General features: G+C 41.3%; 1 protein-coding gene across 1 annotated transcript in view; it reads right to left on the bottom strand.

Moving 5' to 3' along the window:
* Window positions 1-8,124: 8,124 nt before the first annotated feature.
* Window positions 8,125-16,284, bottom strand: part of VAT1L (vesicle amine transport 1 like) — a 64,620-nt gene continuing 56,460 nt past the window's right edge. The window contains exons 8-9 of the mRNA XM_087739768.1: window positions 13,542-13,625; window positions 8,125-11,198 (exon numbers count right to left, since the gene is read on the bottom strand). Of these exons, the coding sequence (XP_087595894.1) occupies window positions 11,100-11,198; window positions 13,542-13,625 (183 nt within the window). The 3' untranslated portion in view covers window positions 8,125-11,099. The remainder of the gene's footprint in view (window positions 11,199-13,541; window positions 13,626-16,284) is intronic.

The raw sequence follows: 16,284 nt of genomic DNA, 5'->3' as shown, positions 1-16,284 counted from the left end.
AGAACCTGAGCTGTGGGTTCATGGTGTGGGATTAAGCAGCTGAGGATGTGCAAGTGGCAGGGCCACACACCCTGACAAAATATACAATGTTCTGGTAAGCTCTTTAAAGAGGACTTGGAGTCACATTGTTATTTGCAAGCAAGACATTTGTAAGTAAAGGGGGAAAGAGAGTTTTGTGTGATCCCCTGTATCCAACTACGAAGGCAGCTGATGTTCACATCCATCCAAAGCCTGAAACCTGGCCTGTACTTTAGTGTCAGAGCTTCTTCCCAGCACATGTTGCTACATATTGTGCATATATGTCTGTTGCGTGACCTTACACGTCAGGGAAGAAGGGAGTTCAAAGACTGCATTCAGACTTGAAGTTTTTTGAGACTGAAATTTGATTCCTCCATGGCAACTAGAACAGCAGGAATAAACAGCCTATTTATTCAAATATTTTCAAATAGTACTTTCAAATGGAAAATATTCTGGCATTAATCAAGTAACTTGGACACTGTGTAAATGTAAACTTCACAGAATTTTTCATTATTTCATTATTCATTCTGTCATGTACATTCTTACTGCAGTTTATTCTCATTTCCAGCAGATGTCTTAAGTACCCTAGGAATGATTAGGAGAGCTCTGATTTTACATTGCTTATCCACCAAAGTAAAAGTGAAAAGACCAGGCTCTCCTCTGTCTGCTTAATATTCAGTGTAAATCCATTTTGTTGTATGGCCTTACACCAGTGTTACCCAGTAGAGGATCAGGCTCAGTCTGATTATACAGTTTCTAGATGCTTCATTACTGTAGGAAGAGCAGTTGCAGACAGACCAAACATGTTTGTAGAGTTGGGGTTTCAGAAGAAATGGGAGATTGTTTGGACTGGTTTTGTCAGTATTGTTTCCTAAAACAATGCTGTGAGCTCTGCCGAGATTAAATCAGCTTCTTATAAAAAGGTGACATGATTTCACGAGTTACATGGATATCTGATTAAGTTGGATGATTAATCTTCTAAAGATCTTTGACTCTCAGGATCATATGTGTTTGACACCACTTCATTGCAGTGGGAGAACAACCAGGTTAGGTGTGCCTGGATTTGACATTCACCGCCCAGGTTCATTCTCGGTGCCTCTCCAGACACAGGACAAATCTTTGCAGTTCTCATACTCTTCCTCCCTGCAGGGCCAGGTTCCCGGCTGACATGGAGGCCTGCAGCTGACACGGACCTGCCAAGTCTTATGCTTTACCTTGCTCATTGCCCTGTGCTTCTCCTCTTGCAGCACTGGCAGCTGTACACAGCTCCAGCGCAGTGCTGGCAAGCGCAGGCTCAGGTTGCAGCCACATGCCATGGTTCCTCCCTTCTCACATGCACTAGGCAATCAAATACTGGAGAGAGCTGCTATTTTATAGCTTTATCAAGCCCTGTGCTTTCCCTTGCTCAACAGACTTGCACGTTACTGGAAGGCGCTCAGCCCACAGAAATGGGGAAGGGGAAGTTCCCGTGAGTTAAATTCTCACTAGAGGCAACAGAGTCTTGCCTGCAAGAGGCCACCGGCCTTTGCTCCTTCTCTGATAATTAATGGCAAAACAGTCAGGGACCATCTTCCCATGCAGAGGAAAAGTGGTGCCAGGTCACCAAAGCTGGACATGTACAAGTGAGACCATAATATTTGTGCAGCACTAGATCTGAGCTGGTCCAGCCTGCTGAGATGGCAAGACTGCTTCCAGATATGAGCTGGCAGGTTTGCGCAGAGCTACATGCTGCTATGTAGACTTAACAGCTTGGGTCTCCATTAGTTTCAGGAACTTGGCACTGCACACTGCTGCTTGATGTAGATGCTCCCCAGGTTACAAGCAATGAATGGTCTCTGTCAAGGCAGTCCCTTTGCAAGGGATCCAATGTGACCAGGAAACAAAACAGCTGTTCTAAAGAAAGGCTAGCAAATTCATCTCTCAATGCAGGACCTGCCAGACAAGTGCTCGCTTTATATCTCCAGGCTTCTTAAATAACCTGGCACTTGATGCAGGAGCTTGGCCGGCCTTTGCACGCTGCCTTTGGTAGAGCGGAGGGCCGTGAGTCCCCTGCAGTGTCAGAAGCAGCACAGCTGCAAATGCAGAGGAGCAGCTGCATTCTCTGTGGAAGGATTTTCCATTTTGTACTTTACTTACTTGCTCCAGTGGCTCCATAAAACCAGTATAAACCCATACTGCATCCTCAAGAAAGATAACTGAGTTTGGCAATGCATATAGTGTATTTTAATATGGAGAACTGAGTAAGGATTTAAAAAAAAGAATCCTTCCCCACTCAAAAAAAAAAAAGTTATGACATGGAAATAAATATTACTCCTTGAATTTTTAATACTGCAGCTATGACTAGGTTCATTTAGAGGACCAATCAGCTTGATGCTGTCCCTGTCAAAGCCAGTGGTAAAACTCCTGTGAGATTCCAGTTTGGGTTGAATTTACCATCTTAATGGGAATAAGGAAGGAAGCTTGCAACAATTATCCTTTTATTATCCTGTTTTGCTTGATGATTAGCAAACAGAACACTGTGTAATAACTTTATACATCACTGACATGTTGAACAAAATGCAGATCAAAAACCTCATATGAATCATATTATGTATGCTTTATTAAATTAACCTACAATGCCAGGGAATGTGCTGCAAGAAAGAAAATATTGAAATGAGACTAACATTTAATATGTGAGAACTGGTTAGAGTAAGTGTCACGCAGCACAGCCAATGGCATCTAATACGTTTAGGTGAGCAGTTGCAGATTGATTGTTCAGGTGAGACTTTAAAGACAATTCCTTCTGTAAATCTCCTGTCGCATGCCTATGCTGGGTCTCTAAGCACAGAGCTCAGCTCTCTCTAGCAACACGCTGCATAAACACGCCACTGATGTCTGGGTCCAACATCACTTGGCAATCAGACTTCATTATGGCACTCATTTTTACAGGCCGGTATGCAACACCATTTCCCATCTGACTCTCAGATGGAGCAAGCCAGTTCCACCCATCAGGTGAGGATGAGCCAGACTGGCGGGATCTGCAGTATCACCTGAATCCAGCCACTGCTTGTTGGAAGAGGCTGGGTTCGGGGATTTGGGTTGCTCCTTTCCCTGTGATGCCCTACCAGAGACAATTACTTAGATATACATGGAGAGGATGATCAAGAAAATAGTAGAAAATGTTTATGATGGCCACATTCAGTGTTGGTTCAGGGTCTGAGCTATTGTATTTGATAAGAAAGCAAGGAAAAATTAGACTATTGTCTCTCAGCTGCATATATTTCTATAGGGCCTTTCTCACCTGAGGGTATTCAGCATAAGGTTTTGTGCATCTCCTTTGCTTTGGAGCAGGTATGATTAGAGACACAGCTTTCAGCCACAGAGGCAAAACTTCCAGCTCAGCTGATAAGTTTAATCAGGATTCCTTCAGTAAATGGAGAATTAAATGCCAGAGAACCATAAGTCCTTAAACCAAATGGCAATAATATGGCATTGGGCAAGTCGCTTAATTTCATTTTTCCTGTCTGCAATAGAAATGGTCCAGGAACTCAAAGGGATGCTTTTATAGGACCAATGAGATACTTGGCAAGTCACAGGAGACTTGGTTTGATTTTTGTTTGGGTTTTTTTTTTTTTTTTTACAGTGGGAAAATATTCCTAATATAAAATGCAGGCACTAGAAGGAAAAAACAGCAGCAGAGAAACAGAAAAATAATCTGCCAAAGCAAACTGACTTAGAAAAGAAAAACACTTATCATCTCTCTTCTGTGTTAGCAACAAAAGAAATGTTTTCTCCTAGAAGCCTCTGGAAAACATCACTGATCTGACACGTCCCCCAGGCCACATGATGCCTGTATCACCAGAAGACACCCCAGTCACCATTCAGCTTACTTCACCCACTAGCCTTTACAAATATTGTTTGCTTATTACCTTATCACCTGGCCAGCCCAAGGGCTAGCCATTTCAGGGAAAGTACAGAAATCCTTGTCATAAATAATGCATCTAACATATCTGCCGTCTCACTCTGTTCTAGGGCAGCTAAGATGCTGCATCATTTACTGCTGCACTATGTAGTGAAACACATCTCTCCATGTGGGAAATGTATTTACAAAGATTACCCAGCAGAAGAGCACAAAATGATTTGTACTGGAACCTGCAGCTTATCAGGAAAATGATGTTTGGCAGCTAATGTCTGGCAGAACGTAGCACATTTCCAGCTCTGGCGGCTGCAGAGGCAGCGCTGCTTCCAGCAGAGCTGCTTCCAGCAGGGCTGCAGGTAGCAGGAGGCTGATTGATGGCAGCCGGGCCTTGGACCTGGGGCTAGCGGAGAGCCCCTGCGCCTGGCGGGCACGGCAGCTTGCAGGATGGCGCAAGTACTTCACAGCTGTAGCTCTAACAGCAAACCTGCCCCCAGAGAAGCACCCACCTCCTATTCCCCAACCCCTCAGCCCTCACAGTGGAACAGTTTTTCCTCCACTGTTTTTTCCCTGTTCTTTTGGGCTAAGTGTAGCATCTCAGCATGGTCGCCAAGCAAGGGGAAAAAAAAAAAGCTCTTCCAGAGAGACCAAAGCCCTCCTAATGTCAGAAGCAAAACAAGCAGGCCCCACGCCTGCAGCCCTCCCTCAGTCACAGACCCCATCCACCCAAACCACAACCCTTTTCCCCTTTTTATAGCTGTGGCAGCTGCTGTTACTAAACTAAGAGATGCCACTGGCACCTCTTAGCCCACCCATTTAATCCCTGGCTGCCCACTTTGCAATTTTAATGCTTGGTACAGGCACCAGTAGACAAACATCACATGAGTTCAGAAGCTGCAAGATTAAAAAGCCTTCATTTGTTTTTTTTAGGTTATGTTTTAGTTTAGTCAGTTTTAAAGCTTTTACCATCAACTGTGCATGAAGACTGTTCCGTTCTAAATGAAAGCTGATCTTATATGATGGCAGGTGTTTTGAGTTTTTAAGAGATGTGCCAATCACTATGGAGGTTGGCAATGCTTAATCCTGGCTTTTTTTCCTCATCTTGCCCAAAATGCCTGTGGGAGAGAAGAAAGGTTCCCATATGTGAAGGGTTAACCTACCTGTGTTAAGTTCACTACGAGTTTGCTGGTCACTCTCGGGGGCATGAAAGGGAACGTGACCCAGTACTCTTCAGGAGGTAAAAAAATTAATTTTCTCGAAGTGCTGCCGGAGAGCAATGATCATTACTGAGTATTGCAGGGACTCTAGAAACCCCGCAGAGAAAGGCTGGGACCCCCACGTCAGACCTGGTGAGAGGTGGGGGGCTGAGCAGCTCCAAGGAGGACACTGACTGCAGCAACAGCAGTGTCAGTGTCGGGCGCCCCTTTGTATGGTAAAAAGCTGCATCTTTTGAACCTTCCTTTTTCGGCTTTGCGCAGGCCTGGCTGGCTGGGGTAGGAAGCAGGGGTGCAGCTGCCCTGTTTACCTTTTGGTCTGTGTTGATGGGCTGTTCTTCAGCCTGGTATACATGCATGGTGTCAGAGAGACTGGGGCTAAACTGAGCACTGAACACTTTCCCTGAAGTGAGTCAGGCTTCCAGGGATGTGGTAAAAAAAGAGCAAGACCAGAAAGCCTTAGAAGCTGCCACACTGGAGCGCAGCAGTCTGGGCGGTGACTAAACCTCACGTCCGTAACAAACCACCCCACAGCCTCTCTTTCAAGCATACAAATAAATCAACAGATAACATGCTACAGCTCCTACTCACTTGGTACTCTTGGGCAGAGACATACATGATGATTGATTCATTTCCCTTCATACATTCATCCTCTGACTCTTCATCATCTGCACTGTTCTCACAACACCTTCCTGCTTCAGCACAGCATCCTGGTGGTGAGGTGCCCACCACAGCGTTGTTACGAATGGCAAAGATTGCGGCAATGTTCAGAAAAACACACCATTTGCTGCAGAAGTAGTTGACAGAGATAGCCCAGGTAAACATGAAAGGCATGGAAAAAAGCTGCCTTGATGCAGTGTCGTGGTTTGGGCTGGGATAGAGTTAATTCTCTTCCTAGTAGCTGGTACAGTGCTGTGTTTTGGATTTAGGATGAGAATAATGTTGATAACACACTGATGTTTTAGTTGTTGCTAAATAGTGCTTACACCAGTCAAGGACTTTTCAGCTTCTCATGCGCTACCGACTGACAAGGCTGGAGATGCACGAGAATCTGGGAGGGGGCACAGCCAGGACAGCTGATCCAAACTGGCCAAAGGGCTATTCCATACCATATGATGTATAGAAAAAATAGTATAGAAACGGGGGGAAACCTGGCCGGGGACCCGCTGCTTGGGGACTGACTGGGCATTGATTGGGGGGTGGTGAGCAATTGCATTGTGCATGACTTATTCTGTGTAATTTTATTATTTTCCCTTCCTTTCCTGTCCTGTTAAATGTCTTTATCTCAAAAACAAAAGAAAACAAAAAAACTAGGAGAAGAAGGAGGAAGGGGGGGGACGGACACATTTGGAGTGATGGCATTTGTCTTCCCAAGTAACCATTAGGAGCGATGGAGCCTTGCTTTCCTGGAGATGGCCAATGGGAAGCAGTGAATGAATACCTTCTTTTGCTTTGCTTGCGTGCGTGGCTTATCCTTTACCTATTAAACTGTCCTTATCTCAACCCATGAGTTTTCTCACTTTTACTCTGCCGATTCTCTCCCCCATCCCACTGCAGGTGGGAAGTGAGCGAGCGGCTGCCTGGTGCTTAGCTGCCGGCTGGCGTTAAACCGCGACATGCAGATAGCAATTACAGTGTGTCGATTGTTTTGGCTCTTTCTGCAGTGAAAGAGAACACTAGCTCACACCAAGGGACTTAGGTGCTGCCGGGGGAGAAACTCCTGCACGGTTCTCTAGGAGCTGGAGGTTTTAAGTGTGTTGCGTGCTGGCAATCACGGCCATACTAGAAGACTCTTTTCTGACAAAACCCAACCAGGATTAATCACTAAGCTCACAGAAAATGAGAGGGGAAGCACAAAATGGAGGATGAGGTGAGACCCAGGGATACGCAGTACCCTAGGATGATTTTTGCATTTTATCTGCCCAGATGCCAGGCAAAGGCAGCCTGCTGCATCCCCGCTTGCCTGGTAGCAGCCTCTGCGTGTTAGATCGTATGACAGCTGAGTATAGATGGCCCAGTGGGAAAGCTGGTAAAAGGCAGAGCTTTATTAGTAATCACAGAGAGTTTGCAAAAGGCTATGGCTGTTTGCTTTCAGCCTTCTCTTGACCCTGTGATTAGGGATGCACTGATCATTATTTGCTTATTAAGACTTGAAAACAGAGGGCAGAAATTTGCTCTGCTCCTCTTCACAATCAGCAAGTGTTCATACGAGCTTTTAGATTATAGACCAGATGCAGTAACTACTGAAGTGAGATTTTTCCAGGGACATTACAGGCTTTAGAACATGTCCTGCATGACTGGAATGAGCAAAAGCTAACGCTTCCTCTTTGTTTAGATATTAAACTGAAGTTCATTGAACCATCTCTTCCTTTCATGCAGGGAGACCTTTAAAGCCATGTACTCAAGTGCAGGCTTGAGATGACCTGTAAGGTTTGGTAACCGGCATCAGTTCTTTGAAAGAAAAGGTGTAAGCCTCCGTGCAGCCCTGAGTTAAGACCAAGGCCCGTGGAGAGCGGGATTTTAGATTCAATCACATCCTCCTGCTTTCTATTAGCTAATTTGGTGGTGGCTGTTTTGGATCCTATTCTAAGATTATTCCCTTAGAGTATCTTCATGTCTGAAAGGAACTGTCTCTCTGAGGGTAACTTGGGTGTCAAGCCATCTCCCAGTGCAACCCGAGTGCTGAAATTCTGGAAACTAGTTTCTACCCGTATTGAAATACACTTCCCTGAATACTTCATGAATGGTGCTTATATAATGTTTTGAATTTCTTAGACCGTAACATTCAACATTTTATATCTAAATTGTTAACGCTCTGTAAAGTAGCACACTCAGCCATTTTAATAACCTCGAAGTACTCTGTAATAAAAAAAAAATTCTTTGTATATCCCTCAGTGACCAAAATGGAAAATAAGACCTCAAATTTTCCTCTTAACCAATTCCAAGTCAGTTCCCTAATGTGACCATAATACTAGAATAAAACACATAAACAAAGGATAATGCTATGCTCAATATTTTATTTATATTTTTATGTAAACATAATTTGCTTTGTAGGCACAATATAACAAAAGCTCTAAAGCAACAAATACAATTAAACAGTGTTTCATTTCACTTCAATCAGGCTTAAGTTAGAGAAGCTTTCACAGTTCCTTTAAGGCAAATTGAGAAATAATTTGTTTCACTTGAAGAAACTATCCAATTGTCTTAGAGTTGTTTAAACAACACTGTCAGTAGTAAGCACAAACCTTCATTTCTACTCCAGTAAGACTTGGTCAGTAACAAGTCTCGGCATCGTCATTTTGTATAGCATGCCCTCTACCGCTTCAGACGCGATACTACTGTTTGTGGTATTCTAAAAGGTACTTAGGGCTTGTGGGCCAAATTCTGCTAGCACAAATCCTGCTTCCAGAACGGATACCTGAAAGACTTCCATTCGTTTCAGTAGTAACCTTCATATACACCGTATTAATACCAGTAAAACACAGAGTAGAGTTTAGCTTGCTGATGGTAATGCTCATCTGTGTTGCACTTGGGTAGATCCAGAAGTTTTCCATTGTACTCACTGCAATTACCTGATACTCTGCTGATCAGAAAATGGCCCTAAAATTGGTATGAATTAGTATGAAGAGTATTTTTGCCTTGCTAACAAAACCAGAAAGAACTAGCCAAAATTATTTCATTTGATTGTTGTCCCTATGGTGTCTGTGGCCACGACCAAGATCACCCATCTTCATTTGTCTTGAAGGGTAATTTAACTGTAGAGCCAACCATACTGCGGTTCATAACAGAAGAACGGATTTGCTATTCTGCTTGCCCTACTAATTTAAGGCCTTGAGAATGCCACTTTACTGCCAGCTCGAAGGTCACCAGCAATATTGCTCACTTTGGCGTCAAATCAAAATTCCTAGTTACGTTAAGGTTTGTTGCAGGACAACATTGTTACACTAACTGCAAAACAAAATTGGGCATGTTTCCTACCATTGTCAGCTTATGAGTCGTGAAAACTTAATGGCCTTTCTTAAAAGCCCAATTGGCAAGCCCAATACGTGGAAAACTCTCATGGAACAGATATTTTTTCTGTGGATAAAGTCCCTCTTTGGGCCTGATATGGCACTGGAAGTGTAGGCACGCCCAGCTTGAAAAGAAAATCAACTATAGTGAAGTTCTGCATCAACATCTAGAGAAAACTAATTTCTGGTTCGATTACTATTTCAAAAGCTTTTTTGGCATTTTTCTCCACAGTTATTTCTTCTCATTATCTTTGAATTTGTTTAACCTAAGGGAAACTCCTTCAGAATGAACATTCTGCACTATATTCTGGTATTAGAACAGCAACTTCATGAGTACAGTGTAAAGAGATGAACATTAATACTCGGGTAGCAAGATAAAACAAACAGAAAAAACAAGAGAGAATCTTCTAAAACCACACATAAAAGTCATCCAGACCCACAAGTCCTTTCACATTGAGAAAAGCCTGAGAAGCCCTCCCTCTCTGCTTTTCTATACTAGTTTTTAACTTCCGTCACTACAGGATACTTGTAGATTTAAGTGAACAACTAGCCATGCCTGGGGAAATACTTTCTTTTGGAAAAAAATATTAATTCAAAGATATATGGCATTATACAAGGTCTCTGACATTCCTTTAGCATTTCTACTGTAGGTGATTGCAGTCATTTTAAAACAATTGTTTTAACAAGACAGTTGAGGACCTGAGTAGCTGCTGCTTGGACAGGTGAAAGACATGGAAAAAATGTTTACTTTTGCCATGTTTAGATACAGTTTCCACTAGTGGGAGGTAGATAAGACTAGCTGGTCTCTGAATACTTGATCCTGCAAATAATTACAAACATAACTGTACAGATGGAGCAGAGCTTTTGATAGAACTACTCACCCAGATAAAGTTATCCCTGTGCATAATTTCGGATGGGATTAAGGCCTAAAACAAATTTTTAACAGGGTTAACTTCTGTAGGAGTTCAGCTCCAGCTTGACAGTTGATCAACACATTAGCGATTTCAGAGCAGTAAACTCCGTCCACAAATTTCTTTCCACATACTGATGAGTGATCCTTACCAATACAATTTAAAAATGAAATTTAAAATTGGTTTGGATTTTGGACACAGATGAGTCAATGTGTCCTTAGCAGAAGATGTTGATCTGTCAATAACAATGCTAATTGCTACAGGCAATTAAAGTTCTGGGTCTGAAGAGTGCCTCACTGACCTTTGTCTTTGCCTGTAATGCATGGGGCGATAGCTCAGATCAACAGGAAAGCACGATAGTTTGGCACTCTGAATAAAGTGTTTAATTACTGGTGCTGATGACTAACGTGATTATACAATACTAATCAAAGTCTCTCAATTAATGATTTCTTGCACAATTTTAGATTCTATAATCCTAAATGAGGTATTTTTGAAAATGAAGATAGGATTGCTTATAAAATGATAAAGCATGACTGAGGAAAAAGAAAACTCGTCTTTTTTGCAACTTTTATCTGTGGTTCATAAAAGGAAAACTATTTTAAACACTGAAAATCCACAAACTTAAAATCCTCCCTCCAGTCACTAGAATCTTCCAGACAGCAAGTGGGGAATTTTTTTTGTTACTGTTTCCAACTTGCAAAAAAAGCCCAAACCCCCCAAATAACTTTATGCAAAATGCTGGAATTTGCACGAGAAAGATGCCCATCTAAAATTACACAGGAAGTTAATAAGGCTTTTAAACCGGAACAGAAAAATCCATGGGACTCCTACAGGGAAATTGGCTATTACACAGGAATGTCATAATACTGCACTGGATGACAATGGCACTTGAGTTCAAAACAACAATGATCAACAGCTCATAGCTCAGCTGACTGCAGACAAATACAACACACACTGTACTACAGCATTTGTTCACTGATGCACAGAATAGATTTTCCAGTCTTGTTCCCTTCTACTTCATCAATCTTTCTGCTTCCACCACCTCTGGCTGTTACTGGATGAATGGCATGCGCTCTTTATTCTCATTGTCCCCTTCATGGTCTTCTTCCTCTTCTCCAGCCTCGCTTGTCTCTGTGCTGTCGTTGGCCATCTGCAGGATGAAAGATGAAGGACATCAGAGCACCTTTCACGTTGTTTTATTCGTTCTTATTTCAGTTTGATTCATTTGATAAGGTGACTTTAAAAATGAAAGAAGACATGGTTGCAACATGGAAATAAATGTTCTGTCTGTGCAAAACTTTTGTTGGCACTACACCACTTCCAGCTAAAATTGTAAGCTGTTCCCTCCCAGCTTACAGCTGACTTAGGTAACAGAAAGCTGCTTTGTAGGACACTTGCACAAGCCAACTCTGATCTGTGCACTTGTAGCAAACCAGTATTAAGGCTCTCAGATAGGAAAAACGACTGTGTAAGAAGTTTACAGAACGTATGAGACCTCTGGTTTACAACTCCTGTATCTGCTCTTCCAGAAACAGGTAACGCTATTCTTTAACGCCAGCTAAGGGATGGGATCTGGTCCCCTATGAGCCATAGTGTCATGAAAGCTCAGAGAGCAACTGTTTTATATAAAAAACAATGAAACTTGATAGAGCAGTGGATATGTAGATGCTGGCAGAATATACCCATGACAGAGTGCAAATCTTGGCTCATACAGGAGTGGGGAGAAACTGCATTTTCCTATTTTATTGAAGATGCCTGTACAGGTAGTAGGCAGTTGCAGAAATTTGTAGTTCAGGATAGCATTTAAGGAGCACATCGTGTTTTTTTCACACGAGAATATTTATTACAAGCTGTGTAAAGGTGCAAGACCCTCCTGTACTTCACCTTGTCAGTCTGACTTGTCTCTGGAGGCACAAGAAGAGTCTGGGTAACTGGACAGGTGGTAGTCTTTAACAGCATCGATTAGTATGACTGAATTTTCTTATACACCACCATTACCTCTCTTAGGACACAAGAAGATTCCTGTATTAGCCCATAACTATTTCAAAACCAACTAAGCAAGGGACCCATTTACTTTTGAAAGAGAAATGCAGTGACATTATACCTTCCCTGTTTGATTACTAGCCTTTTATTTAGTTTAAATAACCTTAATGGTTTTAAACTAAAAGAGGGTAGATTCAGACTAGATAGAAGGAAGAAATTTTTCACAATGAGGGTGGTGAAACACTGGAACAGGTTGCCCAGAGAGGTGGTAGATGCCCCATCCTTGGAAACATTCAAGGCCAGGCTGGATGGGGCTCTGAGCAACCTGATCCAGCTGTAGATGTCCCTGCCAATTGCAGGGGGGGATGGACTAGATGGCCTTTAAAGGTCCCTTCCATCCCAAAGCGTTCTATGATTCTATGATTCTTTGCTGGAAATAAAAATAAAAAGCTCAAACACAACCTGATTTTAATGGAGAAAAGCAATGCTCTGAAGTTACCCATATTTTTAAATTAACACCCATTCGTGAAAGTGTATCAGATTCGTTCTCACCTTCTCACAATGGCTATTGTGAACAACAACAGATGGAACAAATGTAATAATGTTGTATTAGGGGTTCTTGTTTACAGTTTTAAGATGCAATTCAGCTAAAAAATAATGCCCAGTTTCCATATGTGAGGTCCCAAAAGCCCTCCTTTTCGTTGCAGTGATTTTATTATTTGGGGCCAATTTCAGAGTAAGAGCAAGTAAGAGCTTAACTGTAATTCCAGGTTCTTTTCTGTTCTTTCAAAACAGGAGATATCTCAGGTCTGAAAGCAAACTTCATACATCAGTATTGATTTGAAATCAATTTTTCGTTATCTTTACTGCTCCTTCCTACATCATCAGTGAATGTTTAGGCAGGAGCCTGACTGTCATTTACTACTGCCCTCTGTAATGTTTCAGTGCCAAGTGCTCCAAATCCAGTGGACCGGAGCTCCATCATAACTATCTTCCTTCAGAACACTTCCAGAAAGAAGTATTTCGATACTATACTTCATATGTTATAATAGAAGTAAAAGAAATTCCTACCGAAGGTACCCTCCAACTTCTGCATAGGAATCAGAAAGCACTTCTACGTTTGTACAATGAAGTAATATTGATTGTGTCTTCTTCTGTTCAATTCACTTACTAACACAGGAATTTTGTATTATGTGAAACATCTATTTTTTTTCCGTCACAGAGTCAGAAACAGATGTGGCACTTTTACCCTGATCTAACACTTGCAGACACATTTTTGGAGAGGCAGATAGCCATTCAGTATAGAAAATTAACCGCTGGGACTCTAGGAATTACAATTGCATTTCACTTTGGGTTAAAAATATAAATTATGATTATTGGTTCTATTTAGGTGCTATGGATTTAGAAGAAAACAGTATTTAAAAAAATCATAAGGGACATTTCTCCAAAGGTCACTACCATGCTTTAACCTGTGTGGCTGTACACCATGTATGTAGTGCTTTGCACTCACCAGGGGAGTGGGTGCTTTCTCCACATCCAGAATTAGTTTTCCTATATTTCCTCGGTCATGGATTCTCTGCATGGCCTCCTTCACCTGAAAGAAAGAAAACCTACTGATAATTTTCAGGCACACGCTAAGAGAAGCCTGAATTCCTTCCTTCCAAACCCAGCAATACGTTTAAGGCCTGCCATGTGCAAGGTCATTCAAACAGCTGCTTGAAACAAAATTAACAGTTAAACATTTTTTAGTGAATTTATAAGGCCTGGTTTTTGCATCGTGTTTGCAAAAATGAGATGTGAGTCTTGATGACAGTCTCTGAACAGCGTAATACATACATAATGTTAACGTAGTACAAAAGTAATAGTTAGTTGAGGTGCAGAGAGAAATATAGGCTCAGGGAGTTAATCCTTACAGGTTGTTCACTAGATTTTCTCTTCGCAGAATATTTATCAAGAAACCCTACTTTCACTGAAAGTATGAAATGTTTTTCTAACTGACCTGTGATATTTTTCAATTAATTTCTTTAGCATTCCTATAGAAGGAATGCCGTACCCAGGCATTGGCTGTGATTAATGCAATACTGTGGGTCTCACTGCATAAGCGAGTATTTCTTTCCTTCTTTTTTTCCACCTTTTTTTTTTTTTTTAATTTTAAATAAGTAGTGTCCTACAGATACCACTAAGACTAGACATTTAACAGCTGGCTGCAATTAGCACATGTGAGAAAGGAAGAAAAACCTCTTCTTACTAGTGCACTAGAGAGGAGCTTATTTTGATGTATGAAGTTTCAGAACTCATGAGAGCTCAGTGTTGATGAATTGAAATTGTGTGTGTGTTGCACTGAAAGTTCAATGTGCAGCATGCAGACCACTATTAAATCACTGAAAATTGGAAGATGTCAAGAGTTTCCTCACTTCCATTGTGGGAAACTTCAGGAACTGAAAATGTACACATAAAGGCTGTTTCATATCCTCATCACACTGTTTTTTGCTGGCATAACAGGATATGTTGAGACAAGAAAGAGTTTCATGTTAATAGGATCTACCATCTGTGACATAGTTTTATGGAATATTTTAAGAATAATGGCATAGAAGTTTGAAACAATATGCTGACTTGGGAACAGGTGGGTCCCACAGTACATTTAAAAGCCTGAACTGGGGTCCAGACACCTAAGATCATTACTGAACATCTAATACAGAAGGAGGTATGAGACTTTTTTAAAGATACTAAGTGAATACAGCTTTCAACTTCCAATTAAATTTAATGGATGCTGGGCACAAAATGTCTTTACCATCTGTCGGCCTCATTTTGAAAGCTGACTGCAGTGAACTCAATATTACAACCTAAATTTTGCCAAGTGGTTCCCTCAATTAGTAAATACCAGACTTAAAAAAAAAGTATCTGTTAGAACAAAAGAAAAATTGCACTGCAAAACACAATGACCTCCTAAGTTGGGGCATAATTGTAAACTAACCTTGGAAAACAATCTTATGAATCCCACTGGATAGAAGGTCGACCTCGAAATGTAATTGACAAAATCACAATAACTTTTATGAAGTTACCTTACAGCACAAACAATACCTAACTAACCTATAAGACTTGTTGTGCCCTATGGGCAATATTCCTTTAAGAATACCCAACGAAGACTCTGAAGAAGCAGCAGCTGTATTATTTTTTTATGACTCTTATTAGCCAAATTGAGCTTTTAGGAGTCTATAGCACAGCATAAATAACCAACATCGATGTGACAGAATTGGAAAAATCAGCAGACTTGCTCGTCCATTGAAACTTATTACCAGCACATCATGTGGAAAGCAGGGCATGCAACATTTATTTTAATTTGTACCATATCATATTTAGCAAGACAAATTTGAGAAAATGTGCTTTCCCTGCATTTTTCACATGCACAGTATCAAATTTAAGACTCTGGAGAAAGGTTCAGGCGTTGTTTCCAGGACACTTGTAAGTAGCCTGCAAATGCAAACAGCAGGCAGAGGCAAAGGGAACAATAAAACTTATAACAATAATAGTGGCTATGAGATCCAGATGGAGCTATTAAAATATATAAAAAACTTGAAAAAAAGTTTGAAGAGCTGATACAACATCGGTATAGTTTAGTGTTATTTGCAACTTACCTACCCGCTTAGTCAAATGCCGTACTAGCGCAATGCCATTCAGTACGCTATATCTGAGTTTAGAGACCATGAGCTATTTTATAAACGAGTAATTTTTATGTTTATGGCTGCTAACAGTCCACTTATTCAACCAAGACTGCAACTACTTGTTTCCCAAGGTGCCTGAATATTAAAACCATTCCCTCTTATACTATAGAGAGCAGAGAGCATTAAAAACCTTCTTTGCTACGCAAGTATGGTTATGGCTTAAGTTGTTCTGTGCAGACTATACAAATGCATTTATTTTTTCGTGTGAACATTTAAGTGCTGCATATAGCCTGTCTTTCGCAGAGCGTGGTATGGAGCTTACGCTAAGTCCGCGCCTGAGTGTTTGCACGTTACCAATAAAGATAGTGAATCACCCTGCACTTGGTTAAAATCAGACCCAGGCTTAACTGGTAGTACAGCGAGGCGTGTCGAAATCCTGGTATTTATTGGAGGTTCTCTGAAGTGGTTGAAGTTTGATTCAAAATAAATATCCCTTCCAGTAGCAAGGATCAAAAGGGTTTCCCTCTTCTTACAGAATTGTGTCCCGAAATTACTTTTCACCAATTATTCTATATCGGTTGCTATCTGCAT

Source organism: Nipponia nippon, unplaced genomic scaffold (genome assembly GCF_047370975.1).
Source record: "Nipponia nippon isolate SJK-2023a ecotype South Korea unplaced genomic scaffold, ASM4737097v1 scaffold_7, whole genome shotgun sequence".
Taxonomy (NCBI): domain Eukaryota; kingdom Metazoa; phylum Chordata; class Aves; order Pelecaniformes; family Threskiornithidae; genus Nipponia; species Nipponia nippon.
The sequence above is the reverse complement of the archived record's forward strand: the minus strand, read 5'-3'. Positions and strand labels throughout refer to the sequence as shown.